The sequence below is a fragment of the Urocitellus parryii genome, chromosome Y, assembly GCF_045843805.1.
Source record: "Urocitellus parryii isolate mUroPar1 chromosome Y, mUroPar1.hap1, whole genome shotgun sequence".
Classification (NCBI taxonomy): Eukaryota; Metazoa; Chordata; class Mammalia; order Rodentia; family Sciuridae; genus Urocitellus; species Urocitellus parryii.
The window spans coordinates 2965657-2982048 of NC_135548.1; the positions used below are offsets into that span (position 1 = coordinate 2965657).

General features: G+C 44.0%; 1 protein-coding gene across 1 annotated transcript in view; it reads right to left on the minus strand.

Annotated features, from left to right (window-relative positions):
* Positions 1-7411: 7411 nt before the first annotated feature.
* The window catches only part of LOC113201007 (G-protein coupled receptor 143), a 28806-nt gene continuing 19825 nt past the window's right edge, over positions 7412-16392 (minus strand). Inside the window, exons 6-9 of the mRNA XM_077794243.1 lie at positions 15805-15913; positions 14490-14607; positions 12867-13095; positions 7412-7434 (exon numbers count right to left, since the gene is read on the minus strand). Coding sequence (XP_077650369.1) covers positions 7412-7434; positions 12867-13095; positions 14490-14607; positions 15805-15913 — 479 coding nt within the window. The remainder of the gene's footprint in view (positions 7435-12866; positions 13096-14489; positions 14608-15804; positions 15914-16392) is intronic.

A 16392-nucleotide genomic window follows, 5' to 3' on the forward strand; every position in this document is an offset into this window, starting at 1 on the left:
TTGCATATCCTCCCCCCTCCCCCTCCCTCCCTCTCCCCCTCCCTCCCTCCCTCCCTCCCTCCCTCCCTCTCTCCCCCTCTCTCTCTCTCTCTCTCTCTCTCTCTCTGCCTGAAAATCTCTAGTTTACACTAAACTCAAATCTTGGCTCAAATGTTACCTTTTCCTCAGACACACTTCAGGGTCAGCCTATCTGAAACCACTCTCCGGCCCTCTTCCTGCTAGGTCTCTCTTCGTAGGATTAATATTACATACTTATTTGCATTTTTCTCACTCTGTCTTTGCCACTAGAATGGAGTGTCTCTGGACAGGAAATTTGAGTTGGGTTAGGGTTAGGGTTAGGGTTAGGGTTAGTGTCTTAACACCTGGCACACAGAAGGTGCTCAATAAACAGGTTGAATGGATCAATACAGTCAGGTAAGTGCCTCGGCATCACTTGGATACAGCATTCATGTATGGGAGGATTAGTTAAGACTACTCTGAAGAAAAACAGGATCAAGCAGTTTTAAAGGAAGGCAAGTGTGGGCTGGGGGTTGTGGCTCAGTGGAAGAGTCCTTGCCTAGCAGGTGTGAGGCACTGGATTTGATTCTCAGCACCACATATAAATCAAGGTATATTGACAACTAAAAAAAAATATTAAAAAATAAAAAGGCCAGTGTGATTTTCAGCATTCCTCCAATATAAACACGTAAACCTACTGTGGACTGTGAAGGAAACAGCACTCAGATCTTCCTCCCAGGGTTTGATGGAGATGAGTTTAGCAGAATGCAGGTGTGAGAAAGTCGGACCCAGCATGAGCTCAAAGGCAAAGGAATTGACACGGTGGGTGAAAGTAGTGACATCGCAGGGCTACAGCTACAGGCAAATCCTAAGGAGAGTTTGGTTTGCCCCCAGAGATGAGGAGAGTAGACCTGCTGTTGGACTGAGTCACCAAGGACCAGCTGGAAAGACTTCTGAAAGACACGTGTGGTACCAGAAGAGGATTCCCGGTGGAGGGACTGGTGGCACTTGACAAAGAGTGGATTCTTACCAGGGTTGCCCACTTTTTTTATGAGGACAGCTCAGACTTCTGAGGACTTGTGTGGGATTGCTGTGGTCCTTTTCAGGAAGACTCAGCTGCGTGTCACATGGTGACTTGTGATCAAGGTCTAGCTAAGGATAAGCCCTGGTGACCTCACACTGGAACACGCTGTGGGTTATATGGCTTTGAGGTCTTCCTCGTCTTTCATCCCTCCCCTGGGGCTTCAGGGAGGAAGAAGATCTATTCATGACAACTTTCTTGAAGCAAGTATTGCTGGCACAGAGCCACCCGAGCCCATCCCTGTCTGAGTTCCGTGGGTGCTTGCAGCTGTGGGTTTTGAAGCAGTTCTGGATTTCCATGGGTATTCTCTTCTAGTTTTAAAGATCTCAAAGAGAATACCCTGAGAAGTTAGTTAAACGAGGATGTTGATGAATTCTCTATCGGTGCAAAGTCTGTGAACATCTCAAGTCCCTGTAGGAAATACAACTGATAGTGGGCTCAAGATGCCAAAGGACCAACACCCTGCAAATGGCCCCTTGAATGAGCTTTACAAGTCCAGAAAGTTTCTTGGGAGCCTCCCGGCCCCACAGAGACTTAGATTTGGATGTATACTGGATGTTTCATATGCCTTCGTGTCTTGAATTCCTTAGAAGCATTGAAGCTCTGGACACTGGATGAGCCTTGGAAAAGCCTACAAGACCTGGGCCCAGATGCTTCAAGGTGTCAGACTAGACCTGACCTACCCAAGAGAGCCCAAGGCTCTGGGGTGGGTTCTCTTCGATGCTCTCCTAGCGATCACAAGCCAAGGACCACCCCATGTGACTCTCAGGGGGAAGTGAAGGGAAAGCAGGTCGCTATGCAAGGGAAGCTTCCCTGGTTGCCCTGGGAAGTAGCACAATGTCCAGTTCTTGGGCACTCTAAGGCACTTCTTGGGGGACAGGCAGCTGGAAAACTGCAGGGTGCTTCACAAGATGCCTCAAGGGGGAGATGATTGGCCTACCGTGGCTTGAGAGAAGAAATTTGGCAGGTAGCCGAGGAAAAAGGGAAAAGTCCATGCTGACACGATGTTTTTTCAGAAGCAGTGAAAAGAAACGGCCTTGAAGGCAACCTCTGAGTTCTCCAACATCTCCTGCTGGAAGCTTGGCTCACCTTGTATTAGAAAGGGGTCAAAGTTCTCCCTGCTTTCCTACCACCCTCAAGGCACCCACCTTCACCACTACAGCCTTCCGAGTTGCCAGAAATAAGCCTCAACCAATCTAAAAGCACCTCACTCCCTCACTTATTGCTGTTGTCCTTTGAATGAATCAATGGGCTCCTCTTAAACTGTGAAAGAAAGTCAAAGAGGTGGAAGCGGAAAGGAGAGGGATGTGGGTGTGTGTTCTCTTGAAAGTAGTGGCCTGAGAATATTCATTTAGTTTTGGAAAGCTTTTTAATTTTTTTAAATTTCATGTATCGGCAGGCCTTTGTTGTGATAACATTATTTAAAATCCACATACGGGGCTGGGGATGTGGCTCAAGCGGTAGCGCGCTCGCCTGGCATGCGTGCGGCCCGGATTCGATCCTCAGCACCACATACAAACAAAGATGTTGTGTCCGCCGAGAACTAAAAAATAAATATTAAAAAAAAATTCTAAAAAAAATAAAATAAAATCCACATACACACGTAGGAAAGGTTAAATGACATCCATTTGGGCTCTCAGGTTTGTTTTCTCAAAACAGTGGAAAATAATTGTGGGAGAAAATGGAGGGGCGGTTATGTTGAGAAAGATGGAAATTGTGAGGGAGAGAAAAGAGGATGAGAAAAAAATGAAAAAGAGTTATGAGAAAAATGAGAATTTCAGGGAAATAGAAATTGTGGCAGAGAGGACTGGGATTGTGGCTCAGTGGTAGCGCACTTGCCTAGCACATGTGAGGCCCTACGTTGGACCCTCAGCACCTCATAAAAATAAATAAAAATGTTCAGTTACACCTAAAAATATTAAAAAGAAAAAATGCAAATTTAGGAGAAAAGATTTGAGGAAATGGAATTGGGGGGAGGAATTGTGGAGAAACAATGGGGGAGGCAAAACATTGTTTAAAAAAACTTCAAGAAACAGAATTATGGGATTGAAGGAGAAACAAGGCACTGGGGGGGGGAGAACAGAGGGTTATGGGAAAACCAAGGAATCAGGAGGGAGCAAAGGACTCTGGGAGAAAGGTGAGCTGACTTGTGGGAGTACCAAGTGAACAGAGGGTGCGGGGAGAAAGGACTTGCAGTCACGGAGGATTCTGGGAGGAAGGTGAGAACAGGATTCTGGGAGAAAGGGGTAGAGGCTTCTTGTAGAAGCATGGGATTATGGGAGAATCAAGCTACCAGAGGATTCTGGGAGAAAGACTGACAGTCATAGCAGAGGTTTCTGGGAGGAAGCACAAACAGGATTGTGGGAGAATGAAGGAAACAGGCTTCTGGAACAAGCAAGGGGTTGTGAGAGAAAAAAAGGATTCTGGGAGAAAGAAGGACTTGCAGTCAGGTCAGAGGATTCAGGGAGAAAAGTGAGAATAAGATTGTAGGAGAAGCAAAGAGTTGTAGAAGTAAATGAGCAGACAATTCTGGGAGAAATGTGGGATTATGGGAGAATCAAGCAACCAGAGTAGTCTGGGAGGAAGGACTGGTGGGTTATGGCAGAGGATTTTGGGAGACGCAAGGGATTGTGGGAGATTCAAGAGAACAGAATTCTGGGGGAAAGGATGACTTGCCAGTCAGAGCAGAGGATTCTGGGAGGAAGGTGAGAACTAGATTCTGGAAGACATAAGGGATTGTGGGTGATTCAAGAGAACAGAGGGGGGCTGGGGATGTGGTTCAGTGGTAGAGCACTCGCCTTACACGTGCAAGGTCCTGGGTTCGATTCTCAGCACCACATAAAAACAAAATACAGTGATTGTGTACAACTACAAAAAATAAAAGACTTCTTAATTTAAAAAAAAAAATACAGGATTCTTGGAGAAAGAAGGACTTGCTGGTCCCAGCAGAGGATTCTGGGAGGAGGGTGAGAACAAGATTCTGGGACATGCAAAGGGTTCTGGGAGACTCTTTTGTACAGAAGATTCTGGGAGAAAGAAGGACTTGCCAGATCTGAGCAGAAGATTCTGGGAGGGGTCACTGAGGTGGTAGAGCATTCACCTAGCATGTGTGAGGCACTGGGTTTGAGCCTCAGCACCATATACAAACGAATAAAAACAAATATGTTACGTCCATCTACAACTAAAATAAGTTTTTAAAAAATTCTGGGAGGAAGGCGTGAACAAGATTGGGGAGATGCAAGGGATTGTGGAGATTTGAGAGAACAGAGGATTCTGGGAGAAAGAAGGACTTCCGGGTCAGAGCAGAGGATTCTGGGAGGGAGGCAAGAACAGGATTCTGGGAGACACAAAGGAATGTGAGATATTTGAGAGGTCAGAGGATTCTGGGAGAAAGAAGGACCTGTGCCTCTGAGCAGAGGATTCTGGGAGGAAGGTGAGAACAGGATTTGAACAGGATTCTGGGAGACTCAAGGGATTGTGGGAGATTCTAGAGAACAGAATTCTGGGGGAAAGAAGGACATCCAGGTCAGAGTAGAGGATTCTGGGAGGAAGGGGAGAACAGGATTTGAAAAGGATTCTGGGAGATGCAAGGGATTGTGGGAGATTTGAGAGAACAGAGGATTCTGGGAGGAAGGGGAGAACAGGATTTGAACAGGATTCTGGGAGATGCAAGGGATTGTGGGAGATTCTAGAGAACAGAGAATTCTGGGAGAAAGAAGGACTTGCGGCTCTGGGCAGAGGATTCTGGGAGGAAGGGGAGAACTGGATTTGAACAGGATTCTGGGAGACACAAAGGATTGTGGGAGGTTTGAGAGAACAGAGGATTCTGGGAGAAAGAAGGACTTGCGGCTCTGGGCAGAGGATTCTGGGAGGAAGGGGAGAACAGGATTTGAACAGGATTCTGGGAGACACAAAGGATTGTGGGAGGTTTGAGAGAACAGAGGATTCTGGGAGAAAGAAGGACTTGCGGCACTGGGCAGAGAATTCTGGGAGGAAGGGGAGAACAGGATTTGAACAGGATTCTGGGAGACGCAAGGGATTGTGGGAGATTCTAGAAAACAGAGAATTCTGGGAGAAAGAAGGACTTCTGGGTCAGAGCAGAGGATTCTGGGAGGAAGGGGAGAACAGGATTCTGGGAGACACAAGGGACTGTGGGAGATTCAAGAGAACAGGATTCTGGGAGAAAGAAGGACTTCCAGGTCAAAGCAGAGGCTTCTGGGAGGAAGGGGAGAACAGGATTTGAAAAGGATTCTGGGAGATGCAAGGGATTCTGGGAGGTTTGAGAGAACAGAGGATTCTGGGAGAAAGAAGGACTTGCGGCACTGGGCAGAGGATTCTGGGAGGAAGGGGAGAACAGGATTTGAACAGGATTCTGGGAGATGCAAGGGATTGTGGGAGATTCTAGAGAACAGAGAATTCTGGGAGAAAGAAGGACTTCTGGGTCAGAGCAGAGGATTCTGGGAGGAAGAGGGGAACAGGATTCTGGGAGACACAAGGGATTATGGGAGATTCTAGAGAACACAGAATTCTGGGGGATAGAAGGACATCCAGATCAGAGTAGAGGATTCTGGGAGGAAGGGGAGAACAGGATTTGAAAAGGATTCTGGGAGACGCAAAGGATTGTGGGAGGTTTGAGAGAACAGAGGATTCTGGGAGAAAGAAGGACTTGTGGCTCTGGGCAGAGGATTCTGGGAGGAAGGGGAGAACAGGATTTGAACAGGATTCTGGGAGACACAAGGGATTGTGGGAGGTTTGAGAGAACAGAGGATTCTGGGAGAAAGAAGGACCTGCGCCTCTGAGCAGAGGATTCTGGGAAGAAGGTGAGAACTGGATTTGAACAGGATTCTGAAAGGCACAAAGATTGTGAAAGATTTGAGAGGACAGAGGATTCTGGGAGAAAGAAGGACTTGCGGCTCTGGGCAGAGGATTCTGGGAGGAAGGGGAGAACAGGATTTGAACAGGATTCTGGGATCACAAGGGATTGTGGGAGGTTTGAGAGAACAGAGGATTCTGGGAGAAAGAAGGACTTCTGGCTCGGGGCAGAGGATTCTGGGAGGAAGGGGAGAACAGGATTTGAACAGGATTCTGGGAGATGCAAGGGATTGTGGGAGATTCTAGAGAACAGAGAATTCTGGGAGAAAGAAGGACCTGCGCCTCTGAGCAGAGGATTCTGGGAGGAAGGTGAGAACTGGATTTGAACAGGATTCTGGGAGATGCAAGGGATTGTGGGAGATTCTAGAGTACAGAGAATTCTGGGGGAAAGAAGGACTTGCGGCTCTGGGCCGAGGATTCTGGGAGGAAGGGGAGAACAGGATTTGAACAGGATTCTGGGAGATGCAAGGGATTGTGGGAGTTTGTAGAGAACAGAGAATTCTGGAGAAAGAAGGACATCCGGGTCAGAGCAGAGGATTCTGGGAGGAAGGGGAGAACAGGATTTGAACAGGATTCTGAAAGGCACAAAGATTGTGAAAGATTTGAGAGGACAGAGGATTCTGGGAGAAAGAAGGACTTGTGGCTCTGGGCAGAGGATTCTGGGAGGAAGGGGAGAACAGGATTTGAATAGGATTCTGGGAGACACAAGGGATTGTGGGAGGTTTGAGAGAACACAGGATTCTGGGAGAAAGAAGGACTTGTGGCTCTGGGCAGAGGATTCTGGGAGGAAGGGGAGAACAGGATTTGAACAGGATTCTGGGAGACACAAGGGATTGTGGGAGGTTTGAGAGAACAGAGGATTCTGGGAGAAAGAAGGACTTGTGGCTCTGGGCAGAGGATTCTGGGAGGAAGGGGAGAACAGGATTTGAATAGGATTCTGGAAGATGCAAAGAATTGTGGGAGATTTGAGAGAACAGAGGATTCTGGGAGAAAGAAGGACTTGCGGCTCTGGGCAGAGGATTCTGGGAGGAAGGGGAGAACAGGATTTGAATAGGATTCTGGAAGATGCAAGGGATTGTGGGAGATTCTAGAGAACAGAGAATTCTGGGAGAAAGAAGGACTTGCGGCTCTGGGCAGAGGATTCTGGGAGGAAGGGGAGAACAGGATTTGAACAGGATTCTGGGAGATGCAAGGGATTGTGGGAGATTCTAGAGAACAGAGAATTCTGGGAGAAAGGAGGACTTGCGGCTCTGGGCAGAGGATTCTGGGAGGAAGGGGAGAACAGGATTATAGGAGAAGCAAAGTGTTGTTGGAGAAATGAGATAAAAGGATTCTGGGAGAAATGAGGACTGGTGGTTTATTACAAGAGGATTCTGGGAGGAAGGTGAGAACAAAACTGTGGGAGAAGCAAAGGGTTCTGGGGAAAATCTAGTTTACAGAGGATTCTGGGAGAAAGAAGGACTAGTGGTTCATGGCAAAGGATTCTGGGAGGAAGGTGCAGGATTATGGGAAAAGCATTGGGTTCTGGGAGAAACAGAACAGAGGATTCTGGGAGAAAGAAGGACTTGTGAGTCAGGGCAGAGGATTCTAGGAGGAAGGTGACAACAGATTTGTGGGAGAAACAAGGGATTGCGGGAGAGCCAAGAGAACAGAGGATTCTTGGAGAAATAAGAGAACAGATAATTCTGGGAGAAAGGAGGACTGGTGGGTCAGGTCAGAGGATTCCGAGAGGAAAGTGAGAACAGGATTGTGGGAGCATTGTGGGAGAAATAAGAGAACAGATAATTCTGGGAAAAAGGAGAACTTGAGGGCCAGGGCAAAGGATTCTGGGAGAAAGATGTGAACACAATAGTGGGAGAAGCAAGGGATTGTGGGAGATCAAGGGAACAAAGAATTCCAGGAGAAACAAGGGAGGGGTCGTGGGATAACGAAGACACACAGGATTCTGGGCGAAGGTACTGTGGTCCAGGGCAAATGATTGCTCAATTTCTTTCTCACACAGAGGAAGCAGATTCTTGGAGAAAAGAAACAACAGATGATTGTGGACTAGAGCAGAGACTGTGGGAGAAATTAGGAGAGATCAGGGGATTGTGACAGAAGCAAAGAATTGTGGAACAGAACAAAGGATTGTGGGGAAGATGGGCACTTTGGGTATAACAGAATTGTGGAAGAAACTAAGAATTGTGGGAGATAACGGGATTGTGGAGAAGCAAGGAATTGTGGGACAGGACAGAGGATTGTGGGAAAGACGTGGATGTGGGGGCAACAATGAATTGTGTCAGATATGAGGTATTATGGAAAGACAGAATTGTTTCAAGCTGAGATGGATGCAAATGCCAAATAGTCCCATGAGAAGGCATAGTCCCTGGGAAATCTATTTGAATGACACTGGAAGTTCCTCCACCAACAGAGAAGTAAAGCACATTCTCAGATGACAGAGTAGTAACTACCAGAGACATACTGACCAGGGAAGAGTTAGAAGAACTCTTAAAATTGTCCCCAATGGGGCTGGGGATGTGGCTCAAGCGGTAGCGCGGTCGCCTGGCATGCGTGCGGCCCGGGTCGGATCCTCAGCACCACATACCAACAAAGATGTTGTGTCTGCCGAAAACTAAAAAATAAATATTAAAAATTCAAAACAAATTGTCCCCAATGGGCTGATGACTGCCCAAAGTCACACAGAAATCATTTCCAATGTGCTTAAGTGTCCTAAACAGCAAAACTTTAAAATGATTTAATTTCTGAAAGGGGAAAAAATTATTTTGGAAGGTTTTTGTTTGTTTGTTTTTGAGCAACATATGCAAATTTTCTGTAGGGTCACCACACAAAATGGTGGGGACTGTGCCTTAGGGACAATTTGGGTTTTTTTAAATATCAAATGGGGGCTGGGGTTGTGGCTCAGTGGTAGAGTGCTCACTTTGTATCTGTGAAGCACTGGGTTTGCTCCTCAGCACCACATAAAAATAAATAAATAAACATATTGTGTCCATCTACAACTAAAAATCTATTTAAAATAAATATCAAATAGATTTTCTTAGGGACAACTTTAATTTTAATATTTCAAGGGTGACTAAATGTACACTTAAGAGCCTTAGTGCACCTTCATATCATCTCCACTGCATACTTCTGCAGATGTTGTTGATTTTACAAACTTCTGTGTTTCCAAAAACTGACTTAACAGGCATTAGCTAACAATACATCACCGGCGTGTCTAAAATGACAACTGCCTCTTTTTTTGGGGGGTGCTGGTGGGCAGGACTAGGGATGCAACCCTGGCCTCTTATGTGGTAGGCAAGCAGTCTACTACTGAGCTACATCCCTAGCCTGACAGCTGACATTTTAAGAGAAATTCTTTCCAAATTAAAAATACAATCAGTATTGTATTTTGTCATTTTCAAAAGGCTTTTCCTACTTGCTTTCTTCTTCCACCCAGTTCTTTCAAACAAGTATTTACATGGATTATTCTGTTACTAGAATAGAATTATTATTTTTTAAAGCTTGTTTAATTTACCCAGTACACTGTGAGATAATTAAGGGCAAAGTCTATAACCTGTGGCACCTAATTCAGAGCCTGATGGAATCCTTGGCAGTTAGCCAAAGTTGTTTAAAACACAGAGACTAGGTAGATCCATATGATGGATGGAATATTATTCAGCCAAAGAAAGAACAACATACTGATACACGTGTGCCACATGGATGAACCTTGAAAACTTTGCTAATTAGAAGAAATCAGACACAAAGGACAGATCTATGTGAAATGTCCAGAAGAGCCAAATGCATAGGGACAGAAGATTACTGGTTGCCATGGCTGGGAAAGAGGAATGGGAATTAACTGTTAAGGGCCTTGGGGTTTCTTTTTGAGGTTATAAAAAATAATCCAGATTTAGATAGTGGCAGTGGTTACCCATCATGTAAACATATCAGAAACCACTGAAGAGTACACTTTAAAAGAATGAATTTTATGTTATGTAGGTTATATCTCAACTTTGTGTGTGCATCATGCTGGACTTGAACCCAGGTCCTCTGGCATGCTAGGGAAGCTCTTGCCCAGTGAGCTGCAGCCTACCCCTAGCATCTTCTCAGTTCTGTGTGTGTGTGTGTGTGTGTGTGTGTGTGTGCGCGCGCGCACGCGCGCGCTGGGGACTGAACCCAGGGCCTTGTGCATGCAAGGCAAGCACTCTACCAACTGAGCTACATCCCCAGCCCAAATCTCAGTTCTCTTAAAAGCAAAGGAAGAGGGGGAAATCAGCATTTCTTTACAGATGAAAAGATAAGAGATCTCGGGGCTGGGGATGTGGCTCAAGCGGTAGCGCGCTCGCCTGGCATGTGTGCGACCCGGGTTCGATCCTCAGCACCACATACCAACAAAGATGTTGTGTCCGCCGAGAACTAAAAAATAAATATTAAAAAAAAATTCTCTCTCTCACTCTCTCTTAAAAAAAAAAAAAAAAAAAAAAAAGATAAGAGATCTCTAATTTTCCACGTGGAAGGGAGATACCATTGTGAAATGTCCAACTTCTCCAGTGGGAGCACTATGCAAACTCAAAGTTTGTTGTTGTTGTTGTTGTTTTAGATGTCTCCTTCTTCTATTTGTTTTTCAAGATATAAACTGATGAAACAAATAGAGTTCGAATTTCAAAGAAAAGCTCCTTTTCGGAAATGAAATGTGAAGGATGACACAATGTCAAAGTGAGGAGAAGGGCTGGGGGTGCAGCTCAGTTACAAAGTGCTTGCCTAGCAGGCATGCATAAGGCCCTGGCTTCCATCCCCAGCACCAGGGAAAAAAATATTTTTTAAAAAATAAAAGGAGAAGGTAAGGCAATCCAGGAATTACTGCCCTGTTCATTTTTCTGTTGGCTGTTCGTTCGCGTTGTGTAAAACCTCCATATAAAAATTTCTAACTTGTGAGCACAGACCTAGGCAACAGCTTTCTCAAAAGAATGAATATGATTGATGCTGTTTGCCCATGGTGATTGGAGTGCCCGGGGCAGACTGGGATATAGTTTTTATTGTTATTTCTTTTTAGTGTTTTATTTGACTGTCAAAGATTGACTCAGCCACCTTAATCCACCAGAAAGGGAAAACCAACAAAGCCAAGTAGTTCCAGATGGCAATTTTGGGCTCATAACTCAGGTGGTATCAGTAATAGCATGCTAACAGCAATTCCAACTGGTGGGTCTGTCATCCTTAATGCACTGTGTTTACTAGATAGAAAATCCAGAGGTTGGGAGAGTGGTTCCAGGATAAAGGCTTGCCTAGCCTAGCATCCATGCGGCCCTGGATTCCATGCTCAGCTCCACAAACAAAGAACAGTCTATAAACACAAAGTACATCTGTCATAACTATAGCCTGAAGTATTTCTGTTTCCCTTCAAGGATCCCAATTATGACCGATTCTGTCTCATGGAGTCCATCCATCAATTCATCACCATGTTTCTTTAACTCATCTTGTCACCTAAAAATGAAACTTCCTTCAAAATATTTAAATAGTAGGAATGGAAAAGAAAACAGAGCTCTTGTAGCCATTTCCAGATATCTTTCTTCAAAGTTTTCTGACTTCAAAATTCAACATTATACTTTGGTATAAAAAAGTAGCTTGAACAGCGTATTGTTTCTCTTTGGTCTCCTGTATGTGTGTGCGTGTATGTTTGTGTGCACACACTGATTCATGTTGAGTAGAGGAAAGTTTTAGATTCACACTTTCAGAAAGCCTAATTTTACTTGGACATTACAAATCATTAGTTAAAACTCCATGGCTTAGGCTGGGGATGTGACTCAAGCGTTAGCGCGCTCGCCTGGCATGCGTGCGGCCTGGGTTCCATCCTCAGCACCACATACAAACAAAGATGTTTTGTCTGCCGAAAAACTAAAAAATAAATATTAAAAATTCTCTCTCTCTCAAAAAAAATAAATAAAAAATAAAACTCCATGGCTTTCAGTGTAGTGATTTCCAAACTTAATTCCTTAACCCAAATGTCTTTTTTTTCCCACTAAAACAAAGCTTAACAAGGAAACCCTAAGACAGAGGTGTATGTTAGCAAAAATGTACTTCTTTAGTCATAATTTGAATTTTATGAAAAATAAACGTTGAAATCAATTAGAATTATAAGGACACCTCAGTTAATTCAAAACTTTCAAACTGAAATCTGAGCTGAAAGTTACCATCATGTACCAACTTGAACAATTAACACTTTCTTTGCTTTGACTTGATGGTGTCACATCTAACTTCAATGGCCATAGAGCTGATGTGCAGTAGCCTTTAAGTAATTCTCCTCTGCCATCACTGTACAGTGATCCCTTAAAGATGACAGGAGAAAGTTATTCTGAGCTCCACATTCAAATCAGTTCAGTTATTAGGTTAACTCAAGTTAATATGTGGGCAGGCTAGTATTTGCTAGTCAACACATTTGAAGTATTCAATTTAATCACAGATTCTACTGTGAGTTTTGGAATGGAATTTGAATCATTTATTAGATGCCTGAAGCATCACATCAGGGTTCCACAGAGCAGTTTGACAATCACAGTGCTATGTGAACAGGATAAATTGGAAAAGCTGGTACTGGTTCTTTGGCTTTTTGCCCTACATGCCCCCAGTGAGCTAGACAGAGAAGTGTACCTGTAATCTAAAGAGCTCATGTCATAGCATTCATCACCTCACAGCAAAAGTATCAAAGGGTTTAAAGTGACAATTTATCACTATTCAAAATGCCATTCAGCCCAATTGGGAACAAGTTATAATAAACACAGGCTACAGGGCTTAATAATTAAAGGAATATTAAAAGGATGGGGGGCTGACAAAATGGAAGAGTCATCATGGGCTATTGTAACGTGCCCTCTGCTCCTCAGTGTTTGATAAAGGATTGGCCATGGAGTTCTGGTGTGCCACACCACTGCTGCCCTGGCCTGTGGAGCGTTACCTTCTGACAGCATGCTGAGGGCCTCATCAGAAGTGTGTCCCCCGACTGGAGCCACCTTCCTGCAAGTGAGGTTTTCAGGACGCACGCAAGAGCCCACCACCTCGGCTGCTGAAGTCGTCATGGATTCCCACTGGATCACCATCTTGGGAGACTGGAGACCCATGCAGCATCCTGTCCAGCCATAGAAGGCCAGAGACAAGAGGAAGCCCTGGGCGGGATTCAGTATCCCCTGGGAGAAAAGGCAAAAAGACGCAGCAGTCGGTGAAGCAGGACAGGAAGAGCCTTCAGTTGCCACATGGTGCCAAGCTCCACTCAGGCGCCCACTGGGCTGCCCTCACTCGGAACCAGTGGGTTGTTTGGTTTGGGGCAAGACTAAGATTGGCCATCGTAAGTTCTGTATCTCCAAGGGCTGCCTGAAAATAGAGGAAGTGGGGAGAGTGCGAGGGAGAGAAGAGAAAGGATGGGTGGGGGCCAGAGAAAGAGAAGGGGAGGATGAAGAGGACCAGCAGAAGAGGAGAGGAGAAGAAGGGGAAGGAAAGTGGGGGAGAGGAAATGCAAGCAAGGAAGGTGATAGAACCAGCCATCTTGGACCTCTGCTGCCCTGTGGCTTTCCAGCTGGTGCTGCCAGGTCAGAATTTGATTCAGTCAAGGTTCTTGGGGTAACATTACTCCATAGAGCTAGCCAGAGGAGCCATGTGAAGCTCTCAGCCAAAACACACAGATCAAGAGGGCTCGTGTGGGCTTATGAAAGTCATCTCAAGTGACATTTTTCCAAATTCAGAACAACATAAATAACAATTTTGCATGGCTCAGAGCATACCTCTCTGCCAACAGCTCCTAATACACATGAAATGTGATGAAAATACGGGGGAGGGGGGTGTACAGTATTTTTATACATGTTTTTATGTAATGGTAATTAATCTCAATTTTATAGGCTACATTTTCCAGTTAATACAGAGATTTCATAATCATTGTTTTTAACTTCTGGGTCACATTCAACAAGACAAAAGCCAAGGGCTGGGATATAGCTTGGTGGTAGAGTGTATACTGAGCAGATACCAGGCCCGGAGTTTAATCCCTGGCACCCCAATTTTAATTAAAAATGAAAAAGAAAAAACAAAATATGAAAGACCATAATTTACTTTGACATTTGGGTTTCCAATAATGCTTTAGAATTTTATATAATGCTGGGCCAGGCATGGTGACATGCGCCTATTATCCCAGCTACTAGGGAGGCTGAGGCAGGAGGATCACAAGTTTGAAATCAGCCTGGAAAACTTAGCAAGACCCTGTCTCAAAATTTGAAAAACAGAAAAGACTGTGGATGTGGCTCAGTGGTACAGTGCTTGCCTAGCATGCATTCTGTACTTGATCCCCAGGATTAACAACAACAATAAAAAAGATGATAAAAGTGCTCTACTACTGAGTTATACCCCTGACTCTCTTTTTAATGATTATCACTACAATGAATGAAACTTTCTCAGAAGTTCACTAAGCCAAATGTAGGTAGTCCAAGAACCTACTTGCCTCATTGTATATTTATATAAACATCATACTTCTCAATGTTCTTTTTTTCCTTCCAATTTTTTTTTCAAGAAGAAACTTAAATCTAGATTCGCTTACCATAATAAACCATGTGGTCTTGGCTGCATCTCTGACACGTTTCAAAGAGCCTGCATTGATATCTGGTTGCATTTCAAGGTAGAATAAAAGGCTTTCATTGATTATATTGGACAGCCAACTGTTAAAAAGACAATGGCCCACAGGTGAAGAGAACATGCCACAAAAATTCATTTTAAATGCTAAAGATCAGGGACTGATCTTTGCCACACTGTGTATGTGCCAATTCTAGGTAGAGAGCTGATCACTTGCACAGCAAGCAACTGAACCAGCACACCAAGAATTTATTTAAGGAAATGTAATTCCTTCTCTCAGTCTAACACAGAGATCCACAAATCCTTCCCATGTTAACACTCAACACCACATCAACATGTAAGGTATCAAATAACCCAGAATTCAGTCTTGGTTTGAGGAGCAACCTCAAGATTTTAAGATGAAGAATTTACTTTGACATTTCACGCTGAAATTTTTAAATGTTACTCTTGGGGGTCAGTGAAGTTTGAAACAGTGATCTAAGTGTATTTTTACTGGGAGGTAATTTCTGCCTCTCCTAGGAGCATGTCCAAACAAATCCCTTCATATCAGGTAGATTATTAACACCACAAGGCTTGCTCTGACTGAGAAAGTTATTCACCACATTACAGGGTGTTACCATTCCAATTTTTTTTTTTTTTTTTTGTGGTGCTGGGGATTGAACCCAGGGCCTTGTACATGCAAAGCTCCAATTTTTTTTTTCATTGGTTATAAGTCTATTTTCAAAGCATCCATCTGAAACATTTGGGTAGGATACCAGACATGGAAAATCTCAGCAAAAGAAACTTGCTAACCCTTTCTATCCAGCTTTGACTGAGCTGAATCTTTACACTGGAGATGTGTCCTCACCCCTCTATTGCACACAGGAATTCTGGTGTCAAAAACAAGACCAATGGGTGCATTTAAAAAGCATGGGGCTGGAGATATAGCTCAGTTGGTAGAATGCTTGCCTCACACGCACATGGCCCAGGATTAAATCCCTAGCACCACAAACAAACAAACAAACAAACAGGACCACCTCCCTCATTTTGGTTAATCCCAGAATCCCAGCAAGGGGTTACGCATAGTTGTTTCAAAATTAAACTCGGAACCTCTTATTCTTAGGGCTTTATGCCTAAATCAAGTAAATATTTTCAGTTTTTGCCACAAATTCAGAATTCCAGACTTGCTCAGAGATGTCCCTTCCAGATGCTTCCCTTAAGAACTCACAGGTCACACATGGAAAAGAAAAATGTCAAGTGGTTTGCAAATCCCATCCCACTGGCAATTAAAAAAATATAGTTACCAAGCGATTAAAACCAGCATTATTTTGAAAAACCGGATCTTGATCACAGCTCCCATTCGCCTCTCGTTCTCTGTGTAAATGCCCTGTCTTCCTTTCAGTAAAGAGGCCACTGTGAAGAGCACAGAGGAATGACATACTTACTGTGTTCATCATTCTTATTTATTTCATAACAGAGAAGGGCATCAAAGTAGGTCTGAGCCCATAAGCAAGGCCAGAAGATCTAAAGCGAAGCAAGTTATTGACGTCACTCTCCCAGCTACCTATGTGAAGTCCTTATAGGATCCAAGGAATATGTATTTTAAATAACTTGAGATTTACTATATGCCCATTCCCTTTAGTCAGCTTCCTCTGATGTTAACATCAAACACAACACAGGATACTTGTCACAACTAAGAAAATAACCCTGATACATTAGGAACTAAACTTCCAATTTTATTGGATTTTACTAGTTCAGGTATTTTCTTTTTTATAAAATAAGGCACTTATTATTTTAAAGTGTTGAAAATTTAACATTTCTTCTTAGAAACAGGTTAGAACACCTACAAAAAATGTTTGGAGAACAATTAAATAGAGCTGGGTGCAGAGGCA